Source organism: Strix uralensis, chromosome 4 (genome assembly GCF_047716275.1).
Source record: "Strix uralensis isolate ZFMK-TIS-50842 chromosome 4, bStrUra1, whole genome shotgun sequence".
Lineage (NCBI taxonomy): Eukaryota > Metazoa > Chordata > Aves > Strigiformes > Strigidae > Strix > Strix uralensis.
Window position 1 is genome coordinate 62532780 of NC_133975.1, and position 14996 is coordinate 62547775.

The following is a 14996-nucleotide window of genomic DNA, read 5'->3' on the forward strand; positions in this document are numbered from 1 at the left end:
TGGCTTTTCCCCCTTTCTTGTTCTGTTTGCTCTCCCTATCTGGCACCCCTTTCCTCTTCTATGTCACAGGGACTGGGGACAGGGCAGACGGTCCCATCTACTTTCTACAGGTAGCCCACTACCAAAATACTATTGCAGGCTGCTGGTCTTTTTTTCGTTATATACCACTCTGTGATCTGGAATGCATATCTATGGGGAATATGTCAGGGATAAAGAGAAATTACAGAGGATGACATTTAAATGAAGCTCTCGCTTCTCTGTCAGGCTCAATGACCAACTCTGCTGAGTTCTTCATGTGAAATTTCCAATTGTCTTATCTTCCAACAGTTAGAAATCAGATATTTCTCTTGTTCCCTCAATTTCTGGTGCATATTATAAAAGCGAGATTCTAGGGAAAGACTGCAGGCTGAGCTTCTACCTCTCTGTAAATCAATTAGCTGAGTTATAAATGAATAACTTACTTCCATCAATTTGACAGCAACAGCCCATCTGATTTAATGAAATCTAACCGAAGATGTTCCATGCTCATCTTCAGAGAATTAAAGCATATGATGATATAGATAAGATAAATAAAGGAGATAATGTGCTGTTCTTCCCATTAGAGCAATGATAACATATATTCAGAAATTGAATTATTTCTTCCTTGTTACACACAAGGCTAATGCCATAGAAACCAGATCCTACTCTTACTGCTCTCCTAAGCAGCTGAAGAAAGTCAAGCATCAGCATAGAGGCTGAATTTTGACCTCTTCTGTTGGCACCCAGGAGAATGACTGCATCAAATCCCTTTACATAAAGAAATAAATTTCAATATTTTCCTGCAGTTCCTCACTGGAGATTATCATGACATATAGTGTTTATGTAAGCCTTGCAGAAAACTGCAGGAATGCACGAGTTTTTTACACATACCTTAGAAAAAAAACTCGCTACCCAATACTCAATGGATACGTTTTCTCTTGGACCATACACCTGTGCAAACTGACATACTCACAAGCAAATTGCTCAGCTGTTACAAAAGTAAACCCAAGAGTTTTCTTTCCCTGTAATAAGCCTCTTGTTGCATTCTGCAGGCTGCCATTGTTCCTACCTGTCTGCAAAAGTGGTGCGGGCTGGTCACCAATAAATCCTTTCCTTTTATGGAAGGACTGATCCTACAAACTGCAAATTGGAGGAATTCTAGTGTGACCAAATAAACACCCCAAAATAGTCAACAATGGAAGAAATGCCCGAGAAAAGGCACATTAAAGCTCAAAATCTGTGAGCTCCTGGGACACAGAAGTATTTACCCAAACTCATTTCACACACCCAGGTTTCCTGAAAGCACAGATATGCTGCTCTCTTGGGAAAACGTGTCTGGTTGACAGGTGATGAAGCTACTTCCTAGCACTGATGCTCATTCCAAACCTATTCATTGTCACCCAGAAAACGCAGCTACAAGTCACTACAACAGTGTTGAGACTCTTTCCATCCTACTTGTGTGCATAATGTGAGAGGTACCCAAAATGATGGCCATATGACATGTTAATGCTAATTTCTCCAATTCTTTTGAGCATTTTCCACTGAAATTGAAGTGTCTCCTATGCAGTCCCGTAAAACCCAACTTCTGTTATCAGTCCCAAATATTGGCTGAATATTCCAGGCCTATCTCATATCTTCTTATGACTGAAAAGACTGTGAAATAATAGCTGTTAGGCATGGTATATATTTCTGGCTCTTTCATATACACCAAGGAATAGAAGCAGGGAGCTTTGTCTGGAAAGACTAACAATGACCCTCCTGCAGCATCGCTTTCTGCTTCAGCCCTACCTTCCTCAGAGGGAACCAACTGCAGAAGAGGACAGTAGAATAAAAATGAGAGAAATTGCAGAAAAGAAGTATTTAGGAAAGAAAATTCAGAAGAAATAAGAAAGTATGCTGGGAAGGGAGCTAATGTGCTGAAACATCAGTGGTCATAAAGGCAAAAATATTTTCCTGCAGCCCGAGGCTGACTGATATAAAAAAGAAAAAGATGGTATGAAAAGATTGAGCTGGGCTTTTTGAAAACAGTGACATACAGATGGACCAGTCAGCTGGAAAGGTCATGGAGCTGATGTTATTTTCTGGGGGGACAAACATCTTACAGGTTTCATTGGGCACCATCAGCTGCTAACAGTCAGGTAGCAAGGCTGAAACAGGGGCTGTGGGCTAACTTCTGACACTGAGAAACCTTCATGGCCATTTTCTTTCCCTGGCAAAGGTTTCATTATATATGTGTGCATTCACAGAAAAGAGTCAGAGCATATCTACCATCCTCTTTTTTCTTTGGAGGACGAACATCTCATTCCATTCAACTTTGCTTTTTTCTTTTATCAGATGATACAACTAAGGATATAACTAACTAGTTATAAACACTGGTTATCCAACAGAGTTGGATTGCTATTCTCCATGCAATATAGAAGAGCTGGAGAACACTGAAAAAGTGGTTTTGAAACTACTGGTATTCAAACAACTGAAAACGCACTTAATGTCCCTTTAATAATATGCCAACCATAGCACCTGTTCCATCCAGTACATGGCAGTCTGAAAACTTACTCTCAAAAGCAACCCAGATGGAGGATTTAATTTTGGTGTCATCAGGACTGCAATGGAGACGATGATGTGGTCATGTCCTCCAGAAAACCCCACTCTCTCTGCCAGACACACCCAATCAGATCTACAAGACCTGATGAAAGTACTTTGAACCCTAAGGTTTATCTGCTCTTTGTGACTATATCATCTAGGCTGTTCAGGAGGACAGTATGAACATGGATGGCATGTGCTTTAGATTTACAGTTAGAAGCTTTTCATGCATTCATGAAGGACACAACGCTTTCTATTCTGCTACAAAAAAGGCCTCCACTCTTTCAGAGGTATGAACCCGAGTGTAGTGGTGCCTTTCCTCCCAGGAAGCACCCACAGCTGAAAGCTGTGGTGAGGAAAAGATATTTTCAGGCAAGTCACACACTGAGCCAAGGACGGTACTGATGAAAGCAAGAGGTAAAACAAACAGGCTGAGACTGAATGTATGACCTCAGGATCAGGACAATGCAATGTATCCAAGCTGACCTTTTTGCTTCCTTTTACTACTTGACTCTGGAAATAACCCAGGTAGCAGTGCATAATTCAATCGCACTGGCAAGTTTATTCTCCTGCTACGTTACGAGGGCATGGTAGGCACCAACAATAAAGTTAAAGTAAATGTCAGGAGGCCAATGAATTGCTGAAGCAGACATTTGTTCTGATCTTCCATCAAGCACAATAACTCTAATGGAAGCTAATAGAGGGTTGTAAAACCTAATACCATGATGCAAGCAGGCAAACACCCAATGTATGGTCTGAGCACAGCAGGAGAAAGAAAAGCAGCAAGTAATAATCCTTACTTCACTACAGAGACGTGAAAGCAAGCACAGCATTTCCCTACCATCCTCTCTGGCTTGGCTGAAATCCCTCCAGGGGACCCATCACCCTTCTTCCTGAGCAGCTTGGACTGAGCAAACGACAGAAGAGAGGATTTTGGGGAGACAAAGCAGATTAGGAATGAAGACACGCTGAGCAGGTATGAACCCTGGCTGCCAAAGAAGAGTTTCTACCCATTTTGTAAGCTGTGCTGCAGCTGCGGATGCTGTGAGATGGGTGGCCAAGGAGGACTCAAGTGCTGGGGACTCAGGTAGCTGAGCTGCAGGGTGTGACCACCCCCTGTCCTCTTGGCATGGTTGGCTTACTGCTTCCTCCAGCTGCCCCCCACCACAGCAAGAAGAGAAGCTGGTTTGGTTTAGAGGAGGAAGGCTCCTTTTTCAGCTTTAGAAAGGTGCTGTAGCAAATCTGCAAGCTTGGGGCAGGAAAGTGTCCTGTCCACGGCAGGTATGTGAGAAATCATGCCTGATTTATGGATAAATCAGTCTCCATCTCTAAGCACAGTGATGATTTCCAAGCCTCTTGCTTGGGCAGGGAAGCCAAGTAGCTATTGGTTATTTCATAAGTAATTTAAAACTGTGTTTGCTGTGAGGATCTTACTGAATGCAAACCCCAACATAAGCCCCTAGCAAGCCTGGCAGGGCCTTCCCCTCAAAAGTTACTCCTGGGAAGTCTTGATGTTTTTTAGCAGCTTTCCATAGATGTTGGGCCATATATCCCAAGATCCCTCTGGGTTCCCACTCGGGCATCAAAAGTTTAGATCCAGAGTCATCTGGCAGATCCCCCTAGCCTTTCCAGTGACTGGTGGAAGGTTCCCAAAGCTGAACATAACTAATTCCTCCAGAAGAATAAAAATAGTAAAAAAAATTATCAGTCCCAATTGTAACCTGCTGGGCACTTCTGAAAACCTCGCTCTTCAATTTTAGCCTGCTTTGAAAGCACGTAACAAATTAAATGGGGATCATTTGTTACACAAATGATAGCTGGGGTTTCAAATCAAATAAGCCTAACCTTGATGGAGATTTCATCAGTGCAGGCTATTATTTCCCTCTGCTAATGGTTAACGGCCTAGCCATCTTCACTGAGCAGCAAGAGGTCTCCCAGCTGCCTGGGTGAATTATGGCTAGAGTAAGTAATATTAACCCCTCCAGGATAAGTACGTAGGTCATAAAACAAGAGCCGCACAGCTGCTAATGCCAACAAAGGCAGTCTTTATTAATCAGCTAGCTGAGCGTATGGCAGGAGAGCTGCCCACCCTCCCGCACAGGACAGAAGGACCACAGGCTTTGTAATGGCTGCATCATGTCACAGCAGACCCACATTAATTGATGTCTTCCCTGGTTTTGGGCAGGGACAGGTATAAATACAGATGAAGTGAGACAGGGATGATCAGAGGTGTACGTGCTAGTGATTTGCAGGTTGTTGAGCCTCAGTTAAGATGGGCGACAGGGAGGAGAAAGACAGTCTTGTCTGTAGGGTCACCCCATCCGTTTCACCAGTGAGCACTGGCTCTCCAGAAGTTCAGTGTTGCTACTGCGCAGCAGCACAGCTAGCCCGCAACGCTAGGACTGGCTCACTCTGGCTAAAGGAGCGAATAAATCCCACAAATTGCTATAATAAGGATTCAGACCACAGACTCTATGGCGTAAACACACATCTGGTCTCTGTTTGTAATGAAATCAGCTGAAAGCACCACTGTGCATTAATAACAAAAACGTTCAACATATTGCTACCAAATAAGCTCTGCTTGTCTTGAACTTCTATTGTCACATGTTAATGCACTTTTAACATTGACAAATGATGGAGTGCTACAAAACATTCATCAAGGGACTTGAGAGTCAAAAGATACGCATTACTGCGGCATTGTTTTCTACTTCATCAGTTCTTTTACAATTTGGGCAGAAGTTAAAAACAGAAAGTCAGAAGTGCAATGCAAACATTTCATATTGAGCCTGCCTTTCTTTGGTAAAGATTTCTCAGCTACAGGGTTTATCCTGTGCTTGCGTGGCATGAGAAAATCCTTGGGGATGCGTGAAAGGGAAAGTTTCCTTTTGTAGTAAGTCGGTATTTTCCAAATGTCCACCCACCTTCTCCTCCCTCTTCCTCCTTTTCTTCCCACAAACAAGAACTGTCATTCACTCTAGTTTAATTCTACTCTCCAATCCCTCTCCTTTGCCTTTCCCTCACCCTCTTTGCCTTAATTTCCATCAGATGTTTACAGTCTTGCTTTCTCCTTGTAACTCCTGGCTACTACGCATAGCTCCTGCTTTATGCGTGACTGTTGGTCACTTTGGGTTCCTTGTTGTGAAAACAACCAGGGAGATCAGGAAGACAGTGCTTAGACTCGGTGTGGTCAACACACATGAACAGTTTTACCTTCTGAGTGATGTGGTTTATCCAGGGAGAAGAGCAGTTGCTGAGATCAGGTCCCTGGGGCTCCCACATCCCATCTGGTGCAAGACACCGGTAAGTTGCAACACCTGGAAGAGGAATGCCGCTGTGTTCAGTGTTATTGGTTGCATTTTGCCCCCAGGACCCCATGTCACAGGCTTCATTTCATGACGGACACCTCGTGCAAAGCTTAGGAGCTTATTAGTATTCAGCACCTCAGTAGGACTCTTCCGAGTCATCTCAGTGTCCTTGTCTCCCATCATCTTAATGCTTAGGGGCCCTAAAACATAAAAGACCCATGAGGCAGTTCAGGGGTATCTCCATTTCACCAGAGACTACAGACAGAGGGCTTTGCCTAAGGCCAGGCAGGAAAGCTGCCAGGGACTAAGAAATCAAAGCTGGATCCCAAACACTGAGCTAGCACCTCAAATGCTCTGCCCCACCACCCCTCTGCCCCAGGATCAGACACTGCACCTCGACATTCTTGCTGATTTACGAAGATTTTGCTGCTTTGAATCATCATTAAAACATTTGGGTGGAAACAACAAGAGTTTAAACGCTACAAATGCCAAGATGTAATGCTGGGTTTCACTGTCCACCCCCAGCTGTGGAGGGGGACTTTAGAGGAAAGTTTTGTTTGGCAAGGGCCACCCAGATCCCTGCTGCAAAAGACAGGAACATGCCTCAGGCCCTTCCAGACAAGGAGAAATGCATCTGAAATGGTGCAGTTAAAGATCTTTAAAAAGCAAGGAAGCTGGTACCCGTAGATTAAAGACTCTGCATCCTATAAAGTGCTCTGCCCTGCAGAGCCGAACTTTTCAGCAGAGGAGTGAATTACAGGCTAGGTCTGATGGTAGCACCAATTAAAACCAGTGAGAGTTTGCTCATGCCTTCAAAGGGAGTTGGAAGAGGCCCACTGCTAATAAACCACAGCTTTTAACAAGTTGAATGAATCACTGAAATTAAAGATGGGAAAGGCTTATTGCCATCCCCTATCAACAAGTTGGGTATTTATTTTTTTTTTTAACTTAGCTATTTTCATCTAGTCCTTAGCTCTTGTGCTTAGAAAAGGGCTCCCCGCATCCAGCCTTCATTTTTCTTTTTTATCTTTTCTCTTCTTTTCACAGCTTCAGTTCAGACTATCCTTTCCCTTCTCTGAGAACCACATGATACTTTTTGCATTAATTTTACCAAGTGGGGCTGGGAAAGACAGCAAAAATGTTCTTTACCTATTCTCACCACTGACATCTTTTCACGCCCCTCGTACTTTAACGTACACTTTATCAGTCTGACCTCACCAAATTCAAGAGAGAGTCAGTATTCGTATACACAGGTGTGAATGGCTCTCCAGGGCAATGGAGCGGAGAATTAACACAGAGTCTCCTCTGCAAGCCAGCTCACTCCAGCCCTTATTTTCAGGCAATTTCCTTCACCTTCTGATTTCTTCTTGGCAAGTGGTCTCTTGGGGCTGGACACCAAGACTAGCTTGAAAAATAAATACTTTCAGAAAACTGCATTTGTTAAAATACAGCAAACTGAACCATCTGCCAAAACCCATTCTTCATCCAACCGTGTTTTAATTTGGACAGGAAATTTCCAAAACCAGCCTCTTGGAAGAAAACAATTGGGGGGAAGAGTAGAAGAAAAGGAGCAAAACCCCATAAGCAATAAACCATTTTGAAAGGTCTGGCTTTGTTTTCCCCCTGCTTTCCCTGCTGATCACACTGGATGCTGGCTGCAGTTTGAAAAATCACTCATGCTGGTTCAGGAGTGCGATCTGGGGATACCTGTGCTTCGAAATGCTGGCCATGGCCTTTGAAATGCAAACAGTGCAGCACAGAGCTTCAAAATGTAAGTTTTGTTGATTTCCCCCAGTCCCCACCCCCCAACCAAGCAAAGCATCCACCATCAATGCATCAGTCAATGAGCCCAGGGGCTACAAATACAAGCAAAACCAGGGATAACAGTCGCATCATACATAACTTCTGGAGGCAGAGGCTCTTATAGCACATCAAGCTCAACTCCACAAGGTTGTTAGTTTGTACTCTCCTTTGACCAGAGCTTGGGATGCCAAAGATCCTGCACAATGTGCTCAGCATATTGAGGCTTCAACTCTGGCCAGCTGCTTGCCATACCTCAGGCAAGGCAATACAGACCTGACAGAAGGCATCAGCATGCTCCACTGATGGAAGCATGTGTGCCACAGGGGCCCGTGGGCAACCTGGCTGCACACTTAAGTCCCATGGGCAAATGGAGATGGCTTGGAGTGTCCCCCCACCCCTCGACTCACCTATCGAGCCCATGGGACACGGCTGTTTTGCCACCTGGCCCTGCCGAGTCCGAGACCACATAATATCACGGGCTTCCATGGGGTCACAGCTCTCCGCGCCAGCTGGCGGCAGCTGGGAGGAGGCGGGTGGGAGGTGCGTGGTCATTTCGTCGGGGACATCGGCCATGGGTGACGGTGTGCTGGTGCTCCTGTTCCTCCTGCCCGAGACTGAGGTGGTGGTGGGGCGACCTGTGCTGCTGGTGGCCACTCGTGGTGTGGTGCTGACAGTGGTGCTCCCAGGGCCTAGAGCCCCCGATGTCGATACTCCTGAAACGAAGGCAGAGCTGATTAAAGAGAGGAAGGAAAAAAGGGACTCAAGTCTAGGTCCTGAGGATGTCCCCTCTTCCAACTGTGGTGGTCTGCGGGGTGTAGTTGGAACTACAGCTAATGCAAGGCTTTCTGCACAGCCACCTTTCAGAGAGAAGCTGGAGCACACAGTGAGAGAAGCACACAGGGGGGTAATGACCGCTGGAGCACAACCGATTTTCCAAAAGCACTAGCATCTGATGAAAATAAAGCAGCACTTTATGCCCTCACCATTTTTCTTCCTGGCATTTTAATGTAAAAATCTTATTTTCCATCTTTTAGGGAACACCTAGCACAGAAGTGCTTTTAATTTTTTAGTGTTGTTGAAGACCCAGCTGGTCGGACAGAAAAACATTTTCCATGGTGTAATAAAAAAAAACAACACACCACAAATCCATTCCCAAAACAGCAGTGCACAGAGGGATGAACACAAGGCTGTTCTCCAGAACAAGCTGCTTGCTTTCTCTCAGGTTCATGCCTTGCTGCTTGATCCCAACAGCAGCACTTGGCCCCTTGAGCTGCAGGGCACGTGGCAGATGCAAAGGTGCACGTCAGCCCAGCCAAATCCTCGAAAATTTAATGCTTAACAGGCGATTTCGTTTAAAACCTTTGATGAGTGGTCGAGCTGCAAGAGGTGGGGAACCTGCTTTAGAAATGCATTAACCCAGCCTACATCCTGTAATAGCTGGCACTATGTACTGCATGTGGTGAATATTGAGGCATCCCCCACCTTATCATTACCTTATTTTGCCTGATATTTAGACCAAGGTGTTTACACAGATTGGAGTTTCACATGGATTTCTTTATGGCTTGACCTGAAATCTCAGGTGGGGAAACTGAGGCAGGCTGCCTCCGATTGCTCCTCCATCGCCCCTGCCGTGCTGTACCGCATACAGCTTGTGAAGAAGCCTGCTTCTCCCACCTCCTTTTCCTCTTCCAAAGATAAGCATCCTCCTGCTTCTCTCTACATAACGCTTTTACTCCATGCCAGATATTCACAACTGTCCCCTCAATCCATGCCCGGGGAAACATGGGCTGTCAGGGAAAGGCAGGTAAGGAAGCCATATGAATAGGCTTGTCTGATGCTTATCTGATATCACTCTCTCTTTAATTCCCATGCCACAACATCTCCCTAATATCCCACCTCTTCCAGCATCCAAAAAAACTTCAGAGTCACAGTTGCTCCAGGTCCAGCAACACGAATAGGAGTTTCTACATTAAAGACAGCCATGTGTGAACTCCAGCCTAGCAAGAAATTAAAATTAAATGCGAGAATCACCCTGTCACCCTGAGGAGCAGCCTCTTAACTTAGTTGTGTGAGCAGGCTCAGCCTGCAAGCTCCTGAGAACAGAGACTGTCCTCTCTTCTAGGTCCAATGAAGCAGACCACGCTCACTATTTATGCAATATTAGTTATTAATGTATAATGATATTGCTGTCACTGGAATTCATTCAAGTCAACCTATTCCAAGCACAGAGATGCCTGCCTTTAGTGTAAAATAGGAATTTTTCCATTCTGAAAGGTTTTTTTGTTATTTAAGTAATTTAAACCCATGGTGCTGTGAGCAATTCTCTTGCCCCAGAGTAATCAATAACATGGCAGTCGAGGCACACATTTGCTCTGGTTTTAGGCAATTTTACTCCAAGGCTGAGATACCCTCTCCTCAAACTTTAAAACTCAGCAGCATCATATACATAATCTTCTGAGGGATCAGTATTTTTCAAGAAAATATTCAGTGTAAAAATCCCAGCTCTACCATCCCTCGGGAAATAGGAGCAGCTTCTCCCCCAGGCTCCGAAAAGGCAAACAATAGTGCAACAGGCACTAAACCACCTGAATACCAGGACACTGATTTGAAGTCAGGTGTACTGAGCTCACTGATCAGATTTTCCAGAATTCTCGTGCCACCTTCCTTTCACTATGAGCCCTGAGCTTGAATGAACTCCAAAAAATACAATGCAAAATACTTCAGACATTGACAGATTTCTTCTAGTTTCTGCTCAAAGCTGTGCTAGAACACCAAACAATGATTTCCATCTGACTTTACAAGGAGGATTAAAATTTGTAGAGAACTTCAGCAAATATTATCTGGTTTTACTACAGCAGGTCTTGCCATAAGTACATATTTTATTTCTTCATAATAATGATTAGCCTGACAGATAATCTGCAGAGATTTTCCCATTTACTCATGCAATAACAAGTATTTTGCATTTGCAAAATGACCTACGCTGTGCACTACAGGTGCAGAGGTACCAAGTAGACATAGCGGATACAGTTTCAAAGCCAAAACTAGCAACTGCCCCTTAAAATCATTCTTACAGTCATTTGTGAGCACATAGAAACAGATACTGTGGACCCAGGAGTTCCTCTTGATCCACATCCAGGGGTGTTGCATTTTTGAGCCTAGTTTTCATTGACAATCATTGACTATCCCACAGCGTGTTGGTTTTGGAACAGCTTTGGCAAGTTTACTGCAGCAGCTAGGCACAAAGGATTTAATGGCATTATCCTTTAGCCATAAAAAAATGAGTTGTTTTATCTTTCATAAACCCCTTGGCACTAGTGTTGAAAACTCTTTGAGGGCTTGTTCTTCCAACCTTTTTTCTTGTTCAACTGGGCTTTCTTGCTGCTTTTAAAAATAAACACCTCCACCATTTACACAGGACAATTTATAAGAAGACATAAAAGAGCTGCCTCGAAGTGGCCTAACAGAGTGAGATGGATGGGATACCACTGAACTCAGTTCAAAGGTCTGATTATTCAGCGAGTCAATTTGGTAATGAGCGCCAGCGAACATGATCACCATGCTAACGTCACCCAGTCTCACTGGCCCCAGGCAGCACTGCTTGCCTTTTGCTCACACAACTGTGTGCTTTAAAAGAAAGTTAATTGGTAAGAAGGGAAAGAACACGAGATCAGGATCATTTACATATAAATGATTCTCAAATCCAAGCAAAACCATGAAAAGACTGCAACCTGTGCAAAATTACCTAAATCCTACAGCACAGAACAGAGATCAAACCTCCAGTTTAACTCAGGCTGCCAATAAACTGTGAATTTTTAACTCCGGGAAAAGCAGCATTGCAGCATCGCTTTAACAGAAGGGTTCTTCAGATAATATTTCATAACACAATCTTTGCTCATAGACAAGGACTAGCCTTTAAAAACCATCAACACTATTACATTAGAAACGTATAATCTTGATTATTTTACTTTTACTGATTGTTTTTACTATGCATTGCCATATTAAGAGTTTAAAGACAGCTTTTGGGCAAGACTTAGTTTTTACTCCTAGGCTCCAAATCCAAGACTTTGCAGACTTCAATTCCATGAAGCACAGCACTGGGACAGGTATTTTCACAGTGATCCCAAGAAAAGAAACTGTGGCTGTGGAAACACCTCTTCCCCAGAAACACCCCAAAGTGATACTTCACTTTTTTCTCCCCTGCTCTAGCTAGAGAGCTGGCACTAATAACAAGACTAAGTTTTGCCATCTTTCAGACTACAGCTGCAGCTATAAAAAAAACCTCAAAACATTTCCAGCATCCACAGGGGAGTAATTACAACTCCCGGAGGAGCCTCTCTCTACTCCTGGCACACTGACGAGCAAGAAAAAGAAATTGTTCAGTTTTTTCCCTCCTTTATTTTATTTCCCAACCTTTACACATAGCTCTGGAGGAGGAATTTTGCTTGGTGGGAGGAAAATCATGGGAAGGATTTGCTCATAGGGAAAAATCTTAAATAAATAAGGGTCTGACTTTTTTCCCCCCCAGTTCCTTCTTTTCCCCTTTCCTGGCTTAACATAAGAAACACACAAATGGCCTAAGACCAGTGCTTCCTATCTGTCACCAGGAAAAACCAGCACACATGTCATCTTACCTTCTGTTCTGCTCACCTCTTCCTGGTGCTCCCAGTCACGGGAGACTGCTTTTCCAGGTGACTCTGACTGGTGTTTTCCTGTCACAAAAGCAGCTTTGATAGCAAGCAAGCCTACTTGCGGTTACTACCAAGCTACCTTTTCTCTCATTTTTTTCTTTTGGCACCTAAGTATCCAGCCTATGACCCAGTGTACTCAATAACTGAAAATATTTTTTAAGAGATGTCATACGTTTTCTGTCCCATGAATGAAGACAACTGGGTGGCCCTCGAGCAAAAATTGCAGACAAGATTTCCTGGGTGAGGTTCACTGGCTTTTCCTAGGTAACAGATGACAAAAGATATCCATCAAGCTCTCCCCTGAGGGTTGCAATCCAAAGGTTGAGCCTGAGGGCTACGCGTTTACAAGCCAGTGTTCGCTCATGTAATTGGAAGGAGAGACCCCACTCCAAGTTTTGTGTGCAAGGTCCAAGCAAACCACGATGACTTCACTCTCTGGTGAGTTTTGCATTCCCAAGGCTGATGCTCAAGCAGACGTGCTGGGTCGCCACTGGCCAAGAGCCTGTGCCTGCTCCCTGAGCTGCAGCTGGTGCAATGGTCGAGCAACTGAGGTATAACTAATCTGAGGAGTTCAACATCTTCGGGAGGATACAACAATCCAAGTGCCCTCTTGAGCACGTCCGGGCTGCATTCACAATTATTTACACATGATGTTGCTGTGCTAAGACAAATGGAGCATTGCTGGTTTCTGAAAGGCTGCAAGAAACACAAAACCTGAAGGTCCCTCCCTCCCTCTCCGCTGGTTTTGCACTTTTCAGATTTGGCAACCACATCCTTTGCTTACAGCATCCCCTTCTATTATTTCTTCTTCTACTGAAAGATGGTGCAAGTTGTATTTACATAGCAAACAAGAAGGTTTAGGCATGTCTTGAAAGAAACAGCACAAAAAAACCCCAGACCTAAAACAGTTGGAGGGTTATACCACAGCTGTTTTTCTTTTCCCTGTCACATAAACGCAGCTTGTAGGAATTAGTTTTCTACAGGCATTTTCAAACGCATTTCAGAACATTTTCTGAAACTCCCTAGAAAAAAAATATTATTTGAAAAGAAATATATTCCCCATTTTCTTTTGCCTTTTTTTTGGGGTTGCTTTTCATGGAACTCCCTGTAAGGTGACAGAAAAGGATGACTTCAGTCAAAGAGCACCTAGCTTGAGCCTTGCACATCCGGTACTATCCCTAGAGCTGCATAAGCAGGTATCCATCAACCCAGTCATTAACACACTGGTGGATTGCAACGTTATACCAAATCCACACCACAAAAGACATCACCCTGCAAAACCATCTCGTGTTGGATGTCTGCTGGAAGACCAAAAGCCACATGCTAGTGCCACCCAGGAGCTGTGGGGACAGAGAATCAACAAGGTGAGATTATCCCCTAAATTATGTACAGCTCCTTTCACATGTTTGAGAGAAACTACGATTTATTTTTACTGCAGGTGAAGGCCAAGCACACCTCACATCAACCATCTGAACAGCTCTCCCCTGTGGTCACAAATGCCATTACTTGGCAAAGCTGAGCCAGAATCATGTGTGAACATAAAAGTTCACGCACTGCTTTTGGAAGGGTTGAGGTTGTGTTTTTTGTTGTTGGAACTTTATTGACTGAGACTGACAAAAGGCGTGCAAAAACCATTGGTGGGAAGAAAAGATTAGATATGAGATGGCATCAGATTGTTCAACTCGGCACATTATCTTCAACAACACAATTGCATGTAGTCCTCCACCCTAAAAAAGTCATATCAAGTATGATACACAGATACATAGCTCATCTTTTTCCTCCCTCTTACCTAACATCTGAAATAGCAGAGGAGGAGGATGCTGCATCTGATAGAAGAAAAGTCCATTCCTTTGTGGACTGCTGCCAAATAGAAAAACCCTTTCTGGAATTTTTTTCCTACCTCTTCCAGTAGGGGATCAGTTTTTGTTCCTGAGGCTCCTCTGCCCACATGTGACTATTCTGCTGGGCCTGGGCAGATGCTGCAATGGATATGGGCCAGATGTTGAGTTCCCTGTACTAGGGGGAAACCTACAGCTGTGGTCCAAGACACGGTGCAAATTCAGCTGTTTCAATGCACTTCAAGCTGGAATCAGTTAACACACTGGGGTTTTTCCTCTGAATCTCAGTTTGAGTGTTTAACATTAAACAACAAAGAATGAGAACCGAAGTGTGCAAAATCATCACAACAGACTGAAGTCCAGTCAGTCTGCCCCAACTCTTCCTTTCTCAGTGCACCACAACTCTCAGCAAGACAATTAATACATTCAAAGTAGCCACCACATGGGACCAATTTCCAACAGGCAAAAAATATGTCTACCAAAGCCCTTTTGAATCAAAACTTTACATTTCTGACAATGAGCAACTGTTCATTACACATACCAGATTGCTATGGAAAGGTTGTTTTACCAAAAACATTCTAGCAATTATTGCAAACTTCCAGGTTTTGCCTGAAAAAATAAAAACCCAAACAGCAGCCTGGCTGTTTTTCGGTGAAATATCCACTTTATGCTTTGTGGGACTTTTTGTGTGTGTGTGTGAGCGCTTAATACTTTTTCTGCCTCCCACGAGCTCTTAGTGTCAGGTCCCCAATTCAGTTGTCATT

At 44.0% G+C, this 14996-nt stretch overlaps 1 protein-coding gene across 1 annotated transcript in view; it reads right to left on the bottom strand.

Annotated features, from left to right (window-relative positions):
* Positions 1 to 14996, bottom strand: part of ADGRL3 (adhesion G protein-coupled receptor L3) — a 514733-nt gene that overhangs the window by 91076 nt on the left and 408661 nt on the right. The window contains exons 10-11 of the mRNA XM_074866987.1: positions 8114 to 8419; positions 5809 to 5912 (exon numbers count right to left, since the gene is read on the bottom strand). Coding sequence (XP_074723088.1) covers positions 5809 to 5912; positions 8114 to 8419 — 410 coding nt within the window. The remainder of the gene's footprint in view (positions 1 to 5808; positions 5913 to 8113; positions 8420 to 14996) is intronic.